Genomic DNA, 23,451 nt, shown 5'->3' with positions numbered 1-23,451 from the left:
TGTTCTTCTTCTTTTCCTTTATTTCTCGGCACACCCTCGCCTACAGAGACACACACACATCCACTTGAGTTACAGGGACGTGCGGGCTCACACCCACAGGCACAAGAAGGCGTCCCGTGACCCTTGAATCCTGACAGCCCCCACCTGTTTTGGGGTAAACAAACACGCTACCGGCTTAACAGTTTTCGGAGTAGCTCGCGCAGCACCGATCCGAATTCCGAATCTCGCGACGCGCGTCATGCTTTGTGGGGGTTTCTGCATGGGACAAGGCTGTGAGCCAGTGCTTCTAACTCAGCCCAGTGTTTAGATCTCAGTGAGCAATTACAATAGTCCACATTGGCCAACAATCCACCAGTCACACTCGGTCTTCCACTCCCTTTCCCTTTCTGTCCATATCATTAGTGGAAAATGTGGCAGATGCACTTAGCCTGTATTATTTTCCTCTACAAGTGTAAGAAGGGTTTGACAGTAGACTGATCTTCCAGCACACACCTGCCATTTCCCACTGTGCATTCTTCATTGTGCCTACATTCCACCTGGGAGAAAGAAAGATACTGTCTTCCTTCATTTGACAAGTGTGTGTGTGTGTGTTTGTTTAGGGAGGTGTTAAGGCTAAGCTGTTAAAGACCTAGACTGTGTAAAACGTCCAGCTTCTCGGCGTGCCCCACACCTGTCCCCCTAGGCACTCTTCACATTAGCAGGGGAGCAGACACTGGAGACATCTAACAGCTACCGCAGACCTCTTCACAGGCACGTACAGCAATTGTGTAAATCCATTGTGTAAAATCCCTGATGGCTGGCAGCACTGGATTCAAGTGATAGCTGTGTGTTGGATGCAGTACAGTATTTGTTAATGTTTGTTTTTTTTCCTACTGGAGAGTTACTAGCAGTGTGACAGCTGGAATCACAGGGAAGATTAAAGCAAGGCTGATCATGTTCGTTTTGAACTCTACCATGAAAGTAAAGGAATAATGTAAATTGAAGCACCAATCGTGGAAAAAATAAATAATACTTTCCCCCCCCCCCCCAAACTGCCTTCATGATTTTGTTTCCTAAAACAATGAAAGAGAGTATATGCCTCTTGACAGAGCGGAGCTGGTTATTTAGGGTCATTCTTTAAGTGCAACAGTGTGTACCTGGAAGCTGTAACTCACAAGTGAGTTATAGATAGCTAAGCAGAGTTGGTATGTTAAAGTAGTACTTTACCTATGTAACATATTGAACAGAGCCATGCTAGTTCCGGAGTTTCAGGTCACTTTCAAGAATATGATTCCACCCATTCAACCTGTGGTAGGTAGATCATGTAGGCTACATCAGAACTTATTCCAACAAAGCATCTCTGTAGTGATGATAGCTTGTATGACAGTGCAAAAGAAAGAGACATCAGCCTTGTGTTTCTAATGTGAGCATACTGCAGGATTGTTGGTTTCGTGCAGTGCCGAGAAAGCAAATGTGCTGTGTAAAGTGGCCAGTCTTCCAATGACAGGGTTCGATGAGAGTTTAACAGTCAGTGGAGAGTCTTCCCTAATTACCCGAGCTCCCATCGTCACCCTTTCTCCACACTGGCTAGTGAAAGATCTGCCGCCTCTGCTGGAAGCAATCGGCTGTACTCCCAGCGAACTGGCAAGCCTGTATAAACACCTTTGAATAAGAAATAAGAGTTCAGCCATCCCTAATTTGGAATCGCTTAAATTTCAACAGAAGTCATGGCCCTGATTAAGCACCGTGTCTGGAGGAGAGGACTTCTAGTGCTGGCAGGAGGATTTGTAGGGATCAGCCGTTCAACTCCTGAAACCCAAAATAAGAAATAAAATAAAACAAAAGCAAGGGGCAAAAAAAGACGAGTCCTGCTGGGGATCAATACGATGGGCAGAAAGCAGTTATGGAGTGAAGAGAAAGGAAGAAATATGTCATTTGTCTGTCTTTTTTTCCTTTGTTTCTCAGGGTGTCTGTTCCTTGATTGTAGGGCTGAGGAACAGATGCCACCTACACCCCTTCTGGAAAGTGCTTCCTTGAGTGTTGCTCATTTTAGACCATGACACGATTGCCCAATAAGAAATGGATAAAATACGATTTCACCTATGGGACATACTGGTCAAGAAAGGCACAGCCATAAAAATATCATGAATATGGACTCCCCTACTTAAAATTAATTTTCTTTAGAAATGAGACTTCAAAATTGCAGGACAAATTAAAAATATGGATAACTACATGTCTCCTGATACCAGTATTTGCAGTGCACATTTTAAATAATCATGTAATTCATTATGTTGATTTATTTTTATATTCATGTATTACCCTTACAATTAAGTGAGGAAGTTTGACAGCAGTTACAGTATTATTCATTTGTATTTAATATGTAGGTGGCTAATTAATTGTATTTGTATATTCTGCTCAGGTTTGTAGTGTTTTTGAGATTAGAATGAATTTTGAGAGAATATGAATTGTAGGAGATATGATTGCTAATTAGCTCTGTCCATGTAATAACATTAGAAAACAGAACTGTCTAACAAGATGTTCAGATCTAATTAATGTGCATATTTCCCACGATTCATAGCAGCTTTCACTGATCGAAGTACAGATATACCACTCTGGTGACCCATAATAATAGTGAAATAGATGTCTGTGGCTACTTACTTACTTTGACTAAATATATACTGTACTGTGAAGAACAAGAAATTAATTCATATGGTTGCTATTATATATATCTTTATGTCCAGACCCCTTATCTGAGGACTGAGAAGTGTCCAAACCACACAATATTATCCTAACACGCAACACATAATGCAGTACTCTACTTGAAGTGGTAGACTGACTAAAGAATGAAAAGAATTATTTTTCAGCTCAATGTGCAAGTGCATGTTAATTTTGAGATGTGACAAAACCAGCGCAATACTATATTGCAAATATTTACACATTGCTGTTTTCCTCTCCGAGCCCCCAGGCGCTTGTAAAAGAATAGTGCTACATGGATCGCCAAGGTGGTCTGGGCAGATTAACACCCCCCGCCACTCCACTGTGGCTGCAGGGCCTGTTCGGATGTATTCTGATGCAGGATTGTGTTCTCAAAGGCCTCTCATGTATAAATAACTATAGATTAAAATAATATTCGCTGTCTCCAGCTTGCCAATAGTGAAAGGCATAGGAGACTGAATCGTTCTAATCCCCCCCACACACACCCAATCACTATGGAAACAGCCATATCTGTTCTTGTGGCCCACAGATGTCCTGATGGTTACTTTTGACGTCTTTTTCCCTTCTTTTCTCCCATTAATGCACAGTTTTCATTGGGGGCAAGTAAGCCCGAACATCAGAGACGTGATCTGTGCAGAAAGACTTCACAGGTCACGTCAAGCAAGTATTCCCACATAAAAACAAAAACGTTACCCCTCTGTCTGTTTGCCGCTTTTCATCCGGTGACGTGTTAAAAATGGTGTCAAGGTGCTTGGCAGACTTTTAAAACAGGAGGCTGTTTTTATTTTTCAGTTTACCTGATGGGAAGGTTGCTTGTTGCTGCGTGGTTTGTCTTGAGGCCTACTGGTTTTCAGGCAATAGGGAGCAGTCTAAGGAGCTTCAGAAGCTATCGGTGCTGCAGAAGCCCGATCAGGCAGTGGAGGACTCCTTGTGCTGAGGTGCCTTCTCATCCCTGTTCCGCCAGGCAACCGCATGGACGAGAGCTCGGACGTGGAGTCGGAGCCGGACCTGCCCCTGAAGCGCAAGCAGAGGCGCAGCCGGACCACCTTCACGGCAGAGCAGCTGGAGGAGCTGGAGAAGGCCTTTGAGAGGACGCACTACCCGGACATCTACACCCGCGAGGAGCTGGCCCAGAGGACCAAGCTGACAGAGGCCCGCGTGCAGGTCAGAGGCTTCACACTGCAGGCACGGGGCTGGGCAGCTTTACAGTTTTATCTTTCATTTGGTTTCCTTCATTTAGGCTAATCTGACTTCCTTTCCTGAAGTTTTGTGGGCATTAATACACTAGATGAGGAGGGCCACAGTCCTGACCAATTTTATAGGACTTTCTAAATTTCCAGTGCAACAGGGCTCATGCACTGAGCCAGCTACAGAAGTGACGTCACCGCTTTTAGCAGTCTAGTAATATTTGTAGAAAACACTAGTGGAGGCTAAAATAAATAATAAAACATTCTTCCAGTACTACAGCAGTAAAAGAACAACAAAAGATGAACTATAATATATCAGGGATAATAATGGGGAATTTCTAGAAAATGAAAGGGAACAGGCTGATTACTAAATGAGTATTTCACTCAAGAGGTCACTAAGGAAGAAGTCAACAACATGCCTCAGGCAGCAGAAAGTTCTATATAACATAGTACTAGCACAGAAGAGTCAGCAGGGGTTTGGATACTGGAAGCACTCAAGATTATTAACTCCCCAGGGCCTGATGGTATCTTTCCAATTGTACTCAGTGAAACAAGATATTATTCATAAGCTATTGACACAACACTTCTAACAGTCGCTCAGGACAAAGGTAGTAGTACCCATGGACTGGTGAACTGCTAATGCAGAAAATGATGTGGGGACTTGATACACGTGTTCAAGGTCTTAAAAGGCTGAGACAAAGTCAACCCAGCTGATATCTTGAGAATGAACAGTGAAACATGAACCAGAAGACACAAGTGGAAACTACATGGAAGAACAATGTGAAGACTTTTTATGCAGACTGTCATGCTGTGATTTCAGTTAGAAATCACTCTTTGGGCATCTTGGGGTGCTGCAGAAGAGAATAATTACACTTTGTTTTAGGGTTCTGTTTGAAAAGAATGTAAAATGCAAAAGCAAAAGCAAACATGAAAAGAATTATAGGAAAGTACATGGTGGAATATTGTGCAGTTGAAAGTATGTAGTTTCAAATTTGAGTAACATATAAGACTATTCTTTCCAGTCACAAAAATCTATGAGAATTAGAATTGCATTGCTTGTGTGGCTCACAGTTAGATTTTTTCTTGGCGCTTCAGTGCGTTCAGAATGATTCACCACGATCAAGCTAATAAGATGATTGTGTCCCACACACCCCCTAAATCAACAGTTTCATTGCATGTAGGCCCACCTCCTCGTGTCATAGTGAGTTGATTTAAACACAGTGGACAACTGTGCAGTAGACAACCAGCTTATTTGTTTGTTCAGCAGTATGAAATATATGTGATATAGACTACATATTGTTTGTTCAGCAGTATGAAAACTCAGTATTACATTTCAGGAATGCTTTTCTTTCCAGTGGTGTGAGGTACTTGGTAATGAATGGCTGTGTACATTTATTTTGACTGAGAAAGAAAAGAAAGAAGAAAGCTACAATGAAAGGCTCACATTAGGCATAGAGAAATCAATATGTTTGCACTGCTGGCTGGAATGCGCAGAGGGTTAAGGAGTGTTTCTTAGCTGTTGCCACCTCCTAGCCTGATCTTGGCAGACCTCAGAAGTTAAGCAAAGCTAGACCTGGTCAGGACTTGAATGGGAGACCTCAAAGAAAAGCAGGTGGTGGCTGTAAGTAGTATTTCCAAACCAATTCTCCAGTAAGGAGACTGGGAAACCTTTGCTGTGTTTCAATGAAACATTAATCCAAAGTCCTGACTACTTGGTCTTGAACTATCCCAGGGGACTCTTTGTAAATGTAGTGGGTTTATCCAGGTTTACACAATCTATGCTTCCCTAAAGTTCTCCCTTCATTTTATTGGTGAAGCAGTTTCTTGCTTCTCCGCCTGGTCCACTGTGTAGTGGGACTACTGGCACAGAAAGGATGCTTCTCCTCACTCTGGTGGAGCCGGCACTGCAGTGGTATATGCAGGGGCCACCCCCCTACATGTAAAGCACTTTAGAATGAGGAAGTGTTGTTTAAAAACAATTAATTAATAATGATTATTAATTAGATTGATTAACTTTTCAGAGTCAGGTCTCAAGGGCTAAACATCCTAAAAAATTATTTGTACCTACATCTCTCATCCCTCATCTCAAAAATATTAGTTTCTTGGGACACACACAGACAAACTTACAGAATAGACACAAACACGCTCTAACCCATAGCCTGTGCACAGATGAGATGAAAGACAAAGAGCTAATAATTTATAGGATTAATACTCGCTGTGGGAAAATGTATGTGGTTGTGAATGTGAGTGCAGAATCAGAGGTCAGCAGCGTGCTGGTGTTCAAGGGGGATCAAGCGTGTTAACAGAGCTGCTGGTGCGGACCAATCCCCAGGAGGGGTCTGCTGGCTGCGTCGTGTAACTGAGCTATCCCATCTCTGCCCGCTCTCAGGAATAACATTCCCCTCCGCAGCCTTCCTCTGAGCTCTCAGCCTACTCTCTCCTGCGCAGAGCCAAGTGGAGGAGGAGTCTCCTTCATGTGGGAAACTGGTTTTCTGCATGAAGGGCTGCAGTGCTTTCCAAGTGTTAGGATGTTTGTGCAATTTTCAGAAAACCTTGAACTATAGGTGAGTCAGTGTGATGCTGCTTACCTCTACTTGCACTGAAAGTTGAATTGTTGCATGATAAATGACAGCTTGCTTTGGAAGCCAAAAAGCCTGACTAGTAGAGATGGCAGCTGAGGTCACAAAAGATCTAAATTCTGTTCGAACCTGTGACTCATATCCAAAGACATACAGACACAGGTACAAGCTACCACGACCTTCCAGGCATAGTCATTCTCTCCCTCATGCTTGTAGGGAATGGAAGGGCTGCTGTCGTGAAAGATGATAGACACTCTCCTGCCTTTGTGTTTGTGGAGCATGATGGACAGCTTTGACATCTTCTCTTCGGTCAGGCATTGCTCTAGCCGCCTCATTCAGGAAACTTCACTCGGTCAGGCCCCTTCCCAGCCACACCCTCATCTTTCCTTCTCAATGGGAAGACTCACACATGGTCAGGTATCTCCCCAGCTTCCCCGCTCATCCTGCCTCCTCGACGAGGAAACCATACAGGACTAAATCAACGTGTCTAGACAGGGTACCACTTCCCATCCCAAGGCACAGGCCGTGTTCAGAGTAAAACCACTTCCTCGTGCCTGAGAACATCAGCCCCTGAGTTTGAAATGAAGAGGCCATACGAAGGGGTTCCCTCGAATTGCCTGTCAAATCCAGGGTAAGGTGAAGTTCTGGGAGTCTTCCAAGACGCGTTCAGCCGTATGTTCTTTGCATTTTCCCTATCCATCTTACTTTGGCACATCTCCCCTCTAGGCTCAAAACACTGATCAGTTTGTAGCACTCCAAACTCCCATAAATGTAGGAAAATGCAGGCTACCTATTGGGATAAAAGGCTCAGGCTTTAGCTTTCTTTATTGTTAACATGGAGAGAAATACTTGTCACCATATTGGCTGACTTTCTGTCAATTCCAGGACTTCCCTGGAATTGAAAGGTCCCTGTGAGACCTGTTATTGTGGATGTATCATCAAGAGATAGACCTGTAATGAGAAGACCTGTATCTCCATGTCTTTGTTAATCCAGTTATAGAATGTAGACTTTTCTGTTTTGCCTTTCAAAGTCCATGTGCACACATTATAAAAGACTCTCTGAAGGTCAAAATCATTCACATCTTTTATATCATGGAATAGTTATCATATTTGCCTTGTCCATCTGTGCTTGTAAGACCTTGAGTTTTAAAGGGATCAGCTTTGACATGTCTTGTCTCTCACACTGGGGTGTCGATCTGCAAAGATCACATAACACGTGCAAGATTTGTTTCTGAATGACACTTGCTGTAAAGTTGAGGTAACCAGCCCCTTCCACAACAGAAACTACAGAAGATCTGCTTTTTTAATTCCTCTTGTTCCAGATTTATTTAACACTTTTATTCACACTGCAGGGAGTGTAGGGCTCTTGTAAGACCTCAGCTGTTCTAAGTAATCCCTGAATCTTTTTTTTCACACCTAAGTCTCTCCAAGACAGTTTTGACAGCTCCTCTGCCATGGAGTTTTATGTAACACTGAAGGAAAATACAGTAGAGTTATAGCAACAGCTGTTCTCAGGAAGAAAAAAAAAAGAAGAAGAAGTGCATTCCTGATGGATTTCTCATTTAAACTCTTGGCTGGGATCTCTTCTTCCCACAACTTTCAAGCCTGCCGCTCCTTGTAAAATTTTCTGCATATCAGAGAGTATCTCTCACCCTCCCCTGGGACCCCCTGCTCCAGCACCAACATTAATCAATCAAGAGCTCATAAAAAGGCCTGAGCAGTGCTCCTTCCCTCTTGCCCTTCCTCCCACTCAATCTGTGCGTTCTGTGACTCCAGAATACTCGAAGAACGGTTGGATTGGTATAATGGCTTCCACATATGCCTGTGTATCTTATAGAGCTGAAGGAGACAGATATCTAAATGTTTTTTCCCTCATACCAAATGGCTGATATTATAAGCTTTATATATGCTGTAAAGATCTATTTCATTATCCCGTATCAAAAAGTGGACATGAGTTAGCTTTAGAAAAATGTATTTTCTTAGATGTGGTGCTGTTTGTCGATTCAGCACCCAAACATCATCATGTATCTGAGGGAATTATTCTTAATTCAGGTTTAAGTCTTTTATATTTTAACCACTTGTAACTTTCCACTCCAACGGTTGTGAAAGTATGTAGTTCTGCTTTTGTCTATATATGCTGTATTGTCAACTTATGTTATTTTGCAAGGCATGACTGCCATATGTTCCTGGCAGGGTTACAAAAACAATGGGGAACTTGCTTGACTGCTCTGCACGTGCACAGCCAATGTCAAATCCCTTTTATGGACAAGTTTTACAGACCTTACTGTATAAAAAGACCACTCTTTGTAATAGTTCTTTGAGTCTGGTCTACAAGAGCTAGGCTCCCATATGCATATGTAATAAAGAAGACTTCTGCTACACAGACACCCAGATTGCTGTCATTTGTTTGACACAACATATCAAACATGAGACCCGAACAGTTTAGTAAGGCTTGCAGGATTTATTTTGGGTACTATTGCTGAGTACTATTGTTTCGTACTGAGAAAGTATAGTGGTAGCAGTTAGACCAATTTGAGACTGTGTTTTAAAAGGAGTAGTGGAGGTTTTATATGAAAAGATGTACACCTGTGTAACTAGAAGCCCAGGAGACCTTCAGAACTGCATAACTGGGAATGAATTCCCTTGAGACTCTTACTGGCGCATGACATGGCTCTTGAATGCCAGTCAGTCAGCAGGAGAAAAAAAATAACAAAAACAGCAATACCCAAAGCAATTGGTCAAGATGAATCCATGCGCCTGTCTGGGAGAAGAATCTACTGTTCTTGGCAAGATTGCAGGCCCTGTCAAGCTATCTGCCATGTTTGTAGGTCAATGAAAGCCTCAGTCTTTGAAAGAAACCCTTGGGGCATTTGACTCTTTTGTGTATTTATGGCAACTGATGTAAATTAGAAAAGTGCAAACATTAAAAAAAAACAAGGCTCAAAGCAAAAGGGACACTTCTTTTTAAATAATAGAGCTAAATTATGTCATGTGAAAACCTGAGGTATTTGAGTCATGGATATAATTTGTTAATGCAATTTTCCTTATAATCTAATTCTGAAATGCTTTGAAAATCCCAAAAGGTCATCTCAAACTTAATTTTCTGAAAAGGTCACTCTAGGAAAATGACTCCAGTTAAACAAAGTAAATAGTGGCCATCGGTCTCCAATGTTGCTTGCAGGGGGGGAGAAGGACATTAAAGGGAGGGGTGGGTATTGGAGTTTAAAGTCCATTGAAGAATCGTTTCTTTTTCCAAGAGTCATGTGTGCTTTTGCCACTTGTCCCACGTGGTGTTAATCCACAGGGACTGGCATCCTTTCCACTGGCAGAGTGGTCGCTTTGAGCCCCTGCTATCAGGAAACGTCTTCAGGGCAATGTGTGGAAAATGCACCAGGACGACAGAAAGAAGCAGCAGCTTAATTTATTGCTCTTGCATATTTAATCCATCACCCGGACCCTGGTCCATTTACTTTTAGTGTTAATGAAATCTGATTTAACTGGTTTAAGGACATTGCAGTCTGGAGTTTCACTTAAAATAACATTTTAGCATTAGTATTGCAGAGGGGATTGTATAAGAGTAATCTAACAGAAAAGTCGTGCTGTGTTTATTCCCAATGGCAGCCCCAGTACATTTTCATGACACCTCACAAAGAGGGACATCAAAGACATATGTTTAAATGCTTGGAGATTGATTAGATTTTTTTGGTGCTTTTGCTGGTTTGAGTGCCTTCGGAGGCAGACATCAGGAGGCTGAAGTATGCGTTTGTGAAAGGAAGAGCTCATGACCTCCTTGACATTTGAAAGACCCTTTGGCCTGAGTCCTGACTCTGTCCTGTGCAGCTGCATGGACATAACATCCAGATGTCAGCAGAGGGGCTGTCAGAGCAGGCTTCAGGGTTAAGGAAAGGATAGAGGGAGACTAGCAGCCTGCCCCACAGAAACCAAGCGGTTTGCGCAAGTGTGTGTATCTTGCCGGCTATGTTAAAAGTCTTCCAGTCCGGTCCAGAGCACTCTCCCTGTGCTTCCAGAGGAACTGTAGTGCTGTACTGATGCCTCTTTGTTCCCCACTGCCAGCTCTGCTGTGCCTAGTGCGCAGAGTGTGGTGTTTCTTTCAGAGTGGTCTCACGCAGGGCCTGCTTGTTAATAACACAGATTAGAAGGAGTTGTATAGGCGAAAGGGCAAAAGAACAGAGAACAATACAACAAAAAGTGGGGAGGTTTGGGAATGGCTGGTGTCACTGCACCATGGAGCGGATGGAGGCAGCGGAGAGTCATCTGGAGCATCAGGTGACTCTGTACACAGTGATGCAGGCCTGGGGAGGCTGGGACAGATCTGGGACTGTCCTGCCCAGACCAGTCAGCCCTGCAGTCTTGCTTTTACACTGCAGCCTGTCAGAGTATCGCGAGCCAAGTTTAGATTAAAGAAAGAGCCGTAAAATGCTTACCAATGGAAAAAATAAATGGAAAAACAATTGTATAGTTAATAAAACAAAATTCACAAAGGATTTACAGAAGGATCTCAGATTCATTTGGAATAACTTAATTTATTTAAGTATCTGTGAAAAATCAGCTTATCTTTAAGGCATTTATATTAAACAGAACTATGGGTTTTCATAATTCTGAAAGATAGAGTTTTTTTCACCTTGACTCGGTTCTTTTTTTCCCATTTCTAGTTTTCTAGTAGTTTCCTAAAGTAATGCAACTAGATTTGTTGAAACATGAGACTCCAGTTCGAAAATGGCAAATCAGTTGAACCCAGTTCTTCAGGATTTCTTCATGATGGTACAGTCATTTCAGTGTCCAGGCTCTGGAGTGGTGGAACCGCACTGGCTTGTCTGCTTGTCTGCGATGCTGATGAACAGCTCGTCAGGCTAACGTGGGTACAGCTCATCAGCTCTATAGCCGGCTCGCACTGCTCTGAGCTCCTCGAGCTGACTTTCTTTCAACTCCCCTTACTCTCCTCCGCGGGCGTGCGCTGAGTTTTATTTTTGTCAAAGTTAAAAAAAAAGTAAAGGCAAACATCCAATCTGTCTTCATCAGCCATCAGTACCCCCTAATTACCCAAATAAACGCACCCCCCCCCCCTCTTGCCAAGCCACTGTTTCACTGCCCTGTCTGACAAATTGTGGGAGCTGATCCATATCTTTCTAACTGCTGAGATGATTAGTTCCAGACCCCTTGACAGGGGGTAAGAGTGTCTGTGGCTACCTGTCTTCCCCACTCCACTCCCCCCCACCCCACACTGCTCTGCTCCAGCGCCAGATGGTAGCTCTGTTGCCACTGCCAGAAAAGGGGAAGAGCAATTGCATAATCCACTCAGATTTAAAAGACAATAGACCTTTCTGAAGCTCCTTTTATGTCATCTGCCTAATATTTGCTGACAGGTTACTCAGGTAGGACGAAGAAGCAGAGGGCTGTTGCAATGTAATATTAAATGAATGTAAAAAACAATGCAATAAATCAGTTGCTGCAGCTGAAGTGAATTAGATTTTCGTTCCTGGTGGAAGTTTTAAGAGGCGTCTGTCGTTTCCACCTCTTGAGAAACTCTGTCTTCACAGAAGTGAGGGCTGAGTTACGGAGCCTGTCACATAGATTATGTTTCATTACCAATAAACATTTTGCGCGTAACTATTATATTTAGCAGAATCTAATAACTTATAAGCATTGCCTTTTATGAAGCGTAAAAATCAATTTGGCAAGAAGTTTTTTCTGTTGGGCTTTCAGCTATTTGAGTATCAACGGCTCGCACTAGCTTCCTAGTGTGAGTGGCACAATGGGAATGGGATTTCCTGAGTCATTCTTGTAGTTTGCTTTCAGACATTTGTACAAATTTGAGATGTTTAAAACAGAAGCTTTGTGCTTGCCCTTAATACCTCCCTGTGGATAATGAAACATATCTTACACAGACATGGTGAGCTCCACGTTCCTTTGAAATGCTTTCTTGAAACTCAGTGATGGGCAATGCGATGAATGCTTGTATGGGATATCGGTATGAGAACTTGAATTTCAATTTAATCTCTGCTCGTCCACTGTAAAAACTGCCTGAAGGAACAGTAGCATGTATCTGCTAAAGCACATACCTGGGCACCAGGTATGCATCAGCTTCCTAATTATAGATGCATTCCAATAGCCCTTGTAGGATAACCACTGGCCAAGCTCAGAGTTTGATCCTCAACAGATTTCTTAACACTTTTTTTTTATCACCAACAAAATAAGAATAAAATCCGTGCATGCTTAGGGAAACCATAAATGTTTTGTCCACAAGGATCAAGACAGTTTCACAGAGCTCTTTCCTCTAAAGTGCCAGCCTCTATCTCATATTCCTGAAATGATTCGCAAATGGAATTATTGAATGTGAAATGCGGAAAAGCACAATGTCTGAGTCAAAGGCTTTTAATTTGCTCATTTGATGGTTTTTTTTCATGAACAAAAACAAATGCTACTTCAGAGTCAATTTTGCATGCTGTGCTGTCAATAAGAAATGATGGCTGCATTCGGGCAGTGATCTAAGTGAGGCTGCACTGAATCCGTTTTTGTTCAGAACCTAAATGTCTGCTTTTATCAGATGCTTAAAAATGTCAGTTTTTATCGGATATTAGAGACAGGTTTCTAAATGTAGAAACAATCTGATTTCACCGTGGGAGCTTCAAAACCGTTCCATTTTTGTTAAAGACTTGAGACGATCCTTAGCTGAACGAAATTGGTTTATCTCTTATAGAAAAAAATACCCTACATGCAGTAAAAAAGATAAAAGGTTACAACTTTTATTTTTGTGTGTTTTAAGGAGTTGTTTGATTTCCTTTAGACCGTGAAGAAGTGCTTTTGGATTCTTACTTGGAATCAAACACCGATCTGCACGTTGTACAGTATATGGCAGTGAATGCGAGTTTTAGGTGCAAACAGAAAGAAGATAATTCCTGAGCATGCCAGAGGACTTTATAAAGGGCAGATTTGCCTCATAGGTAGAGGATGCTGGCTCACCTTTATCTCGCTGCCCTTGAAATCCAGTGATCGTAACATCGCAGTGTAAATGACGAAAGCTTCCTTTCCACAAACTAAGCCTCTGAGATAGTGGATTTGTCCAGTGTTATATAAAATTTTGGATCGTGAATTGCGTGGCTTTGATTTGGTTGCAGTTTTACATGTTACTGAAGAAAAATGTTCAGTCCATTGAATTGTGAGAGGAACAATTCTGTGTTGGGATGAGCAGCAACTTTCTACAGGCAAGAGCTGTAGTTTCTGCGGTTAGAGGAGTATGACTGTGGCAATGTGAGGCTGGTGACTAGTGATCTTACCGCAGAGGAAAGGCTTGAAACTCACTGCACCTCTTTTGTAAGGAAAGAAAAAAATGCTGTGCAAAAGCTCATCTAACCTTCCTTGCTGTGCTGCTCCTGGGAGTCATGTGTTTTGAGTGCCATAATGGAACAAATGGGATTTTATGTAGATTGCAGACAAGAAATAGTTGCAATGCATTTGTGCAAGTGTTCCTACAGAGAGTCTTATTATTAGAATTTAAATGAATTTCTTTTAGTCTCTCTTTATTCCCGATGCTTATCTAGCTAATCCTACCCAATACTCATACTTCCAGCAACTTTAATTAGCATAGTGCCAGGCAGACGACACAGAGACTGGCTTGCTGGCTGGCTGGTTATGATGAGTGAGGATCGTTCTCACACCAGCTGGGCTGAGTTGTGGCGACTTCTACAAGACCAGAAGCCACTATCTTTGTGTGCAGAAACCTTCAATGAAAGCCAGCTTTATGCCCTACCATAGTCTAGAGAGTGTGGTCTCTTCTAGCCTGTAAAACAGTCGGATTTTACAGCTTTAAAACTGCTGCGAGTACTAGTTTTAAACTTTTCAAAACTCTGACAGTTTTAAAATAAGATTTGCTGTTAGACATACCATTCTCGTAGCTCAGCAACCTACAGTCTCAACCGACAGCAGTAGATTGAGTGCAATCATATAAGAAAGAAGCCCTATGTAGGAGAGAATCCAAACCCTGACACTGTTCCTTAGAATAATTTTTGTAATGAACAATTTGTATACCTTTTTTAACAAAATATTTCATACGGTGGGGCACACTGTAAAATCATTCCGTAATAAAGTAAATCTTTCAGTCTTTGTAAGACTTATTCAAAACAAGAGATGTTTTCTGTCACTGGAAAGCATCTAGCTCGTGTAACGGAGGTATGACTGTATGCTCTGAAAATAGTTTCACTCCCCTTTCTGTGAAATATCTGGGTGTCAGTTTATTTGAGTAATTTTCATTTTCCCTAAAAACCTCAAGTCTCATTCTGGAAGGTGCTCTGGCAGCTCCGTTTTTCTCTTTTCCCAACAAAACATGCAAATTCTGAAACACTGATTTAAGGTCAAGAATTATTATTAATAATAATAATAATTATTATTTTTATTATTCCTTACACCTATATAGTGCTTTTCTGGACACTCCACTCAAAGCGCTTACTTATATTATCCAGTTTCAGAGATCTCCAATGTCTCTGAAGGGACCATCTGGGTCCAGAGCCCCTCTCTGACTTCCCCAGTCAGGATGGTCAAGACCCCCCCAGCAGCCCCAGCCCAGAGCCCGGCCATGAAGAAGCTGAGAGATTGATGTCGGTCTCTTTTACGCCTCTCAGGCTCTGTTATGTTCTACTTTTTTGCTGTGAAATTCAATCACGTTATCCAGGTTTTACTCCTCATCGTCTGTCTCCCAGCCATTCCCCCCTCCGCGCTGTAGCAGTAATCCTAGGAAGACATATAGCCGGTGTCTTCCAACTGGAAAGAAAGAGAAAAAATGATAGGCCTGTGTGATTGATAACAAATGAGAGAAGAAGGCTCAGGGAGGTTACTGTCCTAGGATCTCCTCTCAGCTGCCTGAGCTTTTCTGATTTCGTACGCTCTGCTCCACGGAAATATTGAACACGCACCACCAGCTCTTATTTTGTGTGATTCTTTTATTTATTTGTACCACCTCCATCTCTCCAAAGTACCGTTTCTTGTTCCATTCCTGTTACAATGTCCTGTATCTTTGAAAGGTGGTACACTTTTTTGGGGGTTTTGGTTTTGGTGTCAGGTGTCAAACTTCACTTACTAGAGCCTGGAACTGCGTTCTCAAAGCAGGGCTTTGGTTTTTAGAATGTCTGTCTGTGGGTTAACCTCCACAATAATAAAACATCTCTTCCTAAAGCAGGCGCTTTATAGATGAAAAATTATTTTTTCTTCTGGTTTTTGTTCACTTGATTTGTGTAAACTGTACTAGGCACTGTAAGATGAAGTGAGCAGTGTCCTGTGAGAGAGAACTAAACTAGGCTGTGGATATTACATGTGTGCTCAATGGTGACAGTGTCATCAAACCAGACTTGGATCACATATTCCAGTGTAGAAAGCAGAAAGCTTGTTATATTGTACACATAGACCAGTATGCATCATACACTTGGCAGGACAGAACTGTTTCTATCCTTTAGTCTCTGAAGACTACAGTGTTAACAATGTGCGGATATATAAACATTATGCCCCAAACTGGCTACTTTTAATTTTGATTGCATAGTGCCCTTGGGTATTTTATAAGCCTGTCTGTTCAGACATTACCACATTGTTTTAAAGCCTCTGTCAGTTCTGTGCAATAAAAAACTGTCACTGATACGCTCTTGTAAAAGGTTGAATGCTAAAAGTCACTGTCGAAGCAAGGTGGCATTACAGAAGTAAAACCTTTCTCAGTTGTCCTAACAGCTGGAGGGAAATACTGATGAATTTTTGTTAGTGCAGCACTGGAAATCTGGAGTGAAGTTTATGTTACTGTAGGAGGCTTAAAACTCAACAAAAAGATTATGAGTTCCTCCTGTAAATGTGGAGCATAGCTTAGTTTCAGCACAGCAGTTCTCAGTGTGTATAGGTTTGTTTTTTTGTGTTTCGTGCTCTTTTGCTGCAGTGGAACACCAGCAATCCAAACAATTAGTTTCCTGCGGGGTTGAAGAGGGTAACTTGTGCCTGCAGCATTTTGTTTCTGTTTTTTTTCATTTTCTTTCTGCATTTTCTTTCTTTCTGCGCTGAGGAAGGGAAGGAAATGGATCTGACAATAAAGGAGGGGTGGGGCTGGGGGTGGGGTTCAGAGTTCAGAGGTGAGGGGTCCCACTGGGCTGGCCAAGGAAAGCTCTCTGTGGAAGGAAGAGCAGTTTACTCTGATGCAGCACCAGAAAAATGCCTCTGGGCTGGGCTGCTGTTTGTCTGTGCCCAGCTGGAGATCTCCACACTTCGACGCAGTCCTCCTCTCACACAAACCTGCCATCATTCTCCCCGACATCCCAATAACAGACACTTCCTCCTGGGGAGAGGGAGCAGGAGTGGTGGGGGAAGAGACACATGACAAATCAGAAAGGCACCAAATCTTTTTGGGGGAAAAAACAGAGCAAATTGTAGACCTGTTGGGATTTGATCGTGGGTAAGACTCCTGTCTTCTGTGTTATTATACAGACATTGAGATGGTTTCTTAACTATCATACACAAATACATAAAAGAGAGTGGTGTAAATTCATATCAATTATCTTGATTGATTGCAATATATATATATAATTGTGGTCAGTGCACAATTTATTTAAGAAAGTTTATTTAAAGAGTTAGAACAGAATACACTTCACAGAAATTTTATTTATCCGTGTTCTATTAATGCACTGCCTTTGGAAATTTCAGATGCTTTTCCAAACATGAAAACAAGCGCTCAGGAGCTCCAGATGAGAGGATATTAATAACCAGGATTGCACTTCTTTGAATTTTGTGCAGAACATCTCGATCAGAATCTCTCGAATATTTATGTATTGTATGTGTGTGTGTGCGCGCACTTGTGTGTGTGTGCGTGCGTGGGCCCGAGTGCCTGCACTAACTCTTGATCAGTTCTCTCTGAAAGCATGGCTCTTGAAGAGCTGTTTAAAAAGGACGCCCACCCTTTGTGCTCACTGTTTACCCCAGCCCATTGAAGGGCTATGGTTGCTCTTTATCATACCCCCACACAATGGCCGGCCCATTTGAAAAACAACTGTAGATTAACTGCAGTAACAGTGTATTAAACTCTGACTAAGCGCCACTCCGAGGCACAGATCAATGTCTCTCAACCTTTTGCAAGCTGAAGGCCACAGCCTGGTTTTAGTGAAATAGAGCAGGTTGTGAATACAGATTATATTCATGTTAAGCAGAAAAATACATAAATTATACAAAAAACTGAATAATGATATTGCCAATTTTATTTTTAAAAATTAAAAAGGGTTTGGGTCAACTGTAAAAGTGACAGTTTTATTTTGTACTTTTCTGTCAAAAGAACATTTGGTTAGATTTCATATTTCTAATCATTTTTAGAAAGTAATTATTACTGTAAGGCACACAAAATCCATTTTAAGCAGCTTGGTTGCTCATTTTTCATCAACTGAAGTAAAGTATAACCAACCACACTGTTCGTTTCTGGCGCCTATACTGTCTTATTAAAGTTACTGTCGTGTTTTAAAATGTATTGAATAAGAAAAGACTTTAATAGATATAAGTAGTTCAAGTAGGTGGCTGCGTCAGCAGGTGTAGGCCGCAAAGGAACAAGTAAAGGTTTATTCCATGCTGAAAAGAGAAGAAAAGAAACACAACATTTCAGTTGTGGTGCCTTCTTTGGGTGTGAAACCTGAGCTGAATGCCATGCTTCCAGTGCAGTTTCAGTTTGACGATATGTGCAATTTCTTAATTAGTCCTTTGAGCGTTGATTGCTCCACTTGTAGGCCTACAGTGAAGAGTGTTCAAAGCACACAGCTTTGGAAGAGGTTTGCTCTGTGACCAGCGGTAGGTTACTCCCCAAATGAATTCAGATAAACAGTGAAATATATGAAGATCTCTGATGCAGTGGAAACAGAGGGTACAAACACTGCAGCACCCATCCCTCAGCCCCTGCCCCAGTTACATCCCTTCTTACAAAGTGTACAACAGGTTCACAAACATACTTGAGATGTCTGGACCAAGAGGTCTTGTCTATCTCTGACCTTTTAATTACTTTTCCTTTCTGACTGAGGATTAAGGGACACTGTTTACACAGATCACAGAGCTACAGCCTCTTAAGAAGAACAACCATCTTTGGCCACTGTGTTAACTTGCAGTTTTCAGGAGGGATTAGGCATTTTAACAGCCCACTCAAAGTGAGAGAGAGATTGATTGCAGATGGCTGCATGGATAATAGAGAAGAAAAAAAAACAGTTTTAAGGCTAGAAGAAAACTGAAAACACATCTTGATCCTTGTTGTCCTGTTCATTATGCTTTTAGAATTTTTAGAAACTCATGTTCAGGGTTTAATGGTTTAAGACGACTCATTATTTTTCATGTCTGTTTGGTTTTCTTTGGGGGTGGACAGTATAGCTGATGGTCATGTTTGTTTTCTGTCTCCAGGTGTGGTTCAGCAACCGACGAGCCAGGTGGCGCAAGCAAGCAGGAGCCAATCAGCTGGCTGCTTTCAATCACCTGTTACCTGGCGGGTTCCCGCCCACTGGAATGCCCACTCTGCCAACGTATCAACTTCCTGAGTCTACCTATCCCACCACCACAATATCACAGGGTAGGCCATCTTCTGTCGCTATCACGTGTGTCTAGTGTCTTCCTGTAAGTAAAGAACCAATATCAGGAATTTTCCTGGATTCTTCTTGTGCTTGTGTCTGGTAATGAAGTAAACAGATCATTGAGTGACAAGGTCTACTTCTATGCACACTAAAAGGGAATGATATCTTCCCTCGTCCCGTATGAAAAGCTATGTCCGGTCTGCAAATAGAATTCTGATATAATACAAAAAGCCCTTTTGTTTGAGAATATTTCACACACTCCCTCAGGACACTCCTATAACTGAGTGACTAATTGAAATGTAGAGATATTTTCACAGTGGTTTACATCCGGTTGACGAGTGTGAATTGTATGCAGTAGTGGCGCTTCACTATTTTGTGTTTCATGAAGAAAGATGGCAACTGCCATTTATTCGCTATGTTATTTAACAAAGAAATTGAATGGACATTGAATTTTGTATCTATCTAAATAGTGAATTTAACGTATATCAATGAAATAGCATGTGTCAATAGTCCTTAAAGAACTAATGGTTTCCCTTGTGTTTAGGACCAGTGAGCCCTGGATGTGGCCTTTCCCTTCACTCATTGTTGATCACATCTCTGCTCTTCTTGTTTTTTCATTTTAATTGTAATTGGAGTTCTGCTGCCTACGCAGCCAAATCCTGATTGGAGGGTGTTTCTATCATAGCGGATTATTGTTCAGGAACTCTTCTGTTGAAAACGTGGTAGGAGGTGCCACTCAAGCTTGTGGTGATGGTGGGGGACGTTCTTATTTCTTGTTCTGGTCAACTTTCCATGAATAAAATCTTTTTCATTCTAAATCCCCAGAGGTTCCTAGCGCCTGTGAGAAGTGTGCGGGAGCTTAGCGTTCTTAGCGCTGTCTGCCGTGCTCGTAGTCACACTAACGCCTGGCGTGTTCCTACAGATGGCAGCAGCACAGTTCACCGGCCCCAGCCACTCCCCCCCTCCACCATGCACCAGGGCGGGCTCACCGCGGACAGCAGCTCCGCCTACGGCCTCTCGTCCAACCGCCACAGCTTCTCCAGCTACTCGGACACCTTCATGAGCCCGTCAGCGTCCAGTAACCACATGAACCCAGTCAGCAACGGGCTTTCTCCACAGGTCAGTGAGGGGTGGCCGGTATGGGCGCAAAAAGAGCTGGGTGGCTGAACGCCCTTCTTCTCCCCTGCTGAATCTGTGTTTTAAACACCACTTGAGTGTCCTAGGATGATCTTTTGATGCCTTCTGTGTAGGGTTCTGCATGGGTTTTTGTTGTGTGCTCCAGTTAGAACCTGTCTTCCGAAGACATACTGGCGAGGTTAATGTGTGTCTTTCCATTGCCTCTGTGTGTACCCTGCAATGAGCTAGCATCTGGTCCAGAGTGAGCCCTACGCTTTGAAGACAGGCTCCTGGTTGCCCCAATCCTAAGTCTCTCTGGTAACAGATGGATGGATTCTTTGAGTGTCACAGTGACACTCAGTGACCAAGTTCTGTAACTGAAGTCTCCCTTTAGAGTCTGTTCCATTAGAACTATTATGAAGAAGGCACTTCAGCCTTCACTGTATACATTTCTACATTTCTTGTTTCATTTGACGGCTGATAAAATAATTTGTTTTGCACAAATCAACCTTAACTATCAGAAGTAGGATGAAGGAAATGAAAATAAATCCTTGTGTTACTTTTACAAAATCATACATAGTTCTTGCCAATACTAAACGTAAAATGGGTCAAACTAAGACAAAAATGTAAATATTTGAATGTCAAAATGCTAAATAAGGCATGTAAAAGCCCTGTAGGAAACCGAAGCAGGATAAAATATTTTGTTATGAGCAATATTGCAAAAATGTCTGTAGATACAGTTCCACTTGACATTGGGTGTTTGGGAGTCATCTTGTCGCATTGGAGGTTTTTGAAAAAGCTGTAGATCTAAATTCCCTCAGATTATGGTGAGATCCTTCTGTGAAATAGAGGAGAATTCCAGAGTCAGTGTGCAAACCCTGCTGTACAGTGTCGACTACTGTACGTCTTCCAAAATAACACTTTATATAGGCAGCAAACAAGCACTTCTTTCTGGTAATGTTTTAGTTACTGAAGGTAGCCGTTCAGCACCATTAAACATCAGTCTTCACAACTGTTCTGTCCACTGAGACTGTAATGAAGTTGGATTCTGGACCCTGATGAATTTTCAGTACAATAACCGAGGGCTCTAAATCCTATAACTTCATGGCCACTTTCAGCAAGGTGACTTTCCAGTGCAGGTATAGCCGATTTAGATATGAAGTGCATCCCTCTGAGCTCCCTGTCCCTCTTTCCTGAAAAGAAATAGCAGAGAAAAATGAATATAATTTGATGTCTTGGCGTCCTATTTGGAGTATAAATCAACGGGAGGCATTAGATTCGTATATCGCCGAGCAGTTCTTTTCTGTTGTAAAAAAATGCAATTGCTGAGTCTGTGTCTTCGTGTCTGTGTGTTTGAGCAAAGAGGGGATTCCACATGTTATGCTTTCTGGGCACCTTGAATAATAAGCATTCAAAATTAGACTTTCTGTAGGGGTTGATTCTTAAATACCACTGAATAAAAAATGACTGGTATTGATGCAAATCACTGGTGAAGAGTAAATTATATGCAATTACCCACCGATACTGGGCAGTCCTGCCCACCCTAAGCAACAAGATCTAGCTAACAAGCAGAAAATAAGATTGAAATGGTGTGTAAAGAGTTGAAAATGAATTTCAATGCTGCATTTGTCCGCAATTACCCCCTCGTTCACACGTATTTTATTGGGAGCCTTTTTTTTCCAAATATTTCTCAAAGCAGATTGGAAACATTCTGGTATTACTCTCTCTTTTTCTCGAGAGAAGAAAGAATTAAGGATTTGATTACAAAAAAGAGATTTTCTCTTGTACTTGAGAGTTGGGGGGATAACACAGGCATTTCACAGCATGTTTGATTGTTAATCATAGTGGAAGGGCTTTAAGTACTAATGCTCTCCGTGCAAACCTGCATAAATATCAGGAACATGGATGGCTTTTTTTTATTAATGTGAGTATTTAATGCCTGCTGTAAAAATAGCTCTCTCTGTACATCCTATGCGTGCTAAAAAAAAACCTTTCTCCTGTTTTATACGATGGTTTATTAGGCCACCGTGTAGACAACAAGAAGGATAATTTTTTTAAAGAGACCTCATAGATTCTTAGATGAATGCCTCATTTCTGTTGTTGGTGAATTGTCATTTTTGTGTGTCAGAAGTAAAAAGTCTGATTGAAATAAGTGGTTTATTTCTGCAATGTAATAAACCAATATAAATGGACATGTGGCAAAATGTAAATTAAATTTAAATTTTTAAAAGCAACAATGCTGCAGTTTGCAATGGAGGAAAATAATGTAAGGGGAAAAAACAAGGCTTTTAAAGAAATATTGTGTATGAATTTATGAAGGAATTTATGCCTTCCTAAATATAGTATACAATGATATATCGGCCTCCTGCAACACCAATACACACAGAAGTAACGAGGAAGGGGTGTGGATTCAACAGTAATTGGAGAGAAGTGAAAGCAACTCCCTTACTTTACTTGAGAGTGATGTGTTAAGGTACAGATGCAGTGCCAGCGGTATGCATTCCCCAGACTGTGCAGGCTGGCAGTGGGGTAGAAGACCAAGGCAGCAAAGGCTCTGGCAGCTCATGGCTCAACCCCAGCATGTGCCAGCCCCATCTGCGTCTGATCACCATGGAATGGGTGTAGGGTGGTACCTGCTGGATAAGATAAGATAAGATCACTTTGTTAGCCCTATACAATTTCTTGTATTAGGAATTTGTCTTTTCGCATACCCCAGCTTGCTCTCCATGGGACACACAGACAGGGAGAGAAGCTTGGGGTCAGAGCGCAGGGTCAGTTGCAGTTCAGAGCAGTTGGGGGTAAGGGCCTTGCTCAGGGGCCCAACAGAGTAGGATTTTTCTGCCGGCCGCGGGATTTGAACCAGCAACTTTCCAGCCAAAGGTGCAGATCCTTAGCCACAGTGCCACCGCTCCTACTGAGCCATTCAGTAGCATAGGAGGCGCAGCAGGTACCACCCGGCCCACTCCAATCGCACAGCCTCACACTGATAAGGGCCCATTCCATATTCTGATGGCAAACACATCCGCCACTGTCAGGGTCTTACTGTGGGGAAATGAGCGCCCCTCCTGCCCAGGCTCTCACAACTCGGCACTGCTTTCACAGACCGCTCCCAGAGCCTGTGGCTACGCACGACATTCCCTCTCCGGCCCTAAAAAAAGTTCACATTCCCTGGCGTTTCAGGGAAAACACAGGGCATCTGCTCCAGTCAATTACCCTTCGGGAGTTTTATTTCTTGTTCTCTGTTGATTTGCTTGCACCAAGTGCAGCTGGGATTTTCCGTCTTCTTTAAAAACATCCACA

General features: G+C 42.2%; 1 protein-coding gene across 1 annotated transcript in view; it reads left to right on the top strand.

Annotated features, from left to right (window-relative positions):
- Nucleotides 1-23,451, top strand: part of pax7a (paired box 7a) — an 81,502-nt gene that overhangs the window by 36,013 nt on the left and 22,038 nt on the right. Inside the window, exons 5-7 of the mRNA XM_088938020.1 lie at nucleotides 3,659-3,858; nucleotides 18,869-19,034; nucleotides 19,958-20,154. Coding sequence (XP_088794146.1) covers nucleotides 3,659-3,858; nucleotides 18,869-19,034; nucleotides 19,958-20,154 — 563 coding nt within the window. The remainder of the gene's footprint in view (nucleotides 1-3,658; nucleotides 3,859-18,868; nucleotides 19,035-19,957; nucleotides 20,155-23,451) is intronic.

The sequence above is a fragment of the Atractosteus spatula genome, chromosome 20 (genome assembly GCF_055471065.1).
Source record: "Atractosteus spatula isolate fAtrSpa1 chromosome 20, fAtrSpa1.hap1, whole genome shotgun sequence".
NCBI classification, from domain to species: domain Eukaryota; kingdom Metazoa; phylum Chordata; class Actinopteri; order Semionotiformes; family Lepisosteidae; genus Atractosteus; species Atractosteus spatula.
The sequence above is the reverse complement of the archived record's forward strand: the minus strand, read 5'-3'. Positions and strand labels throughout refer to the sequence as shown.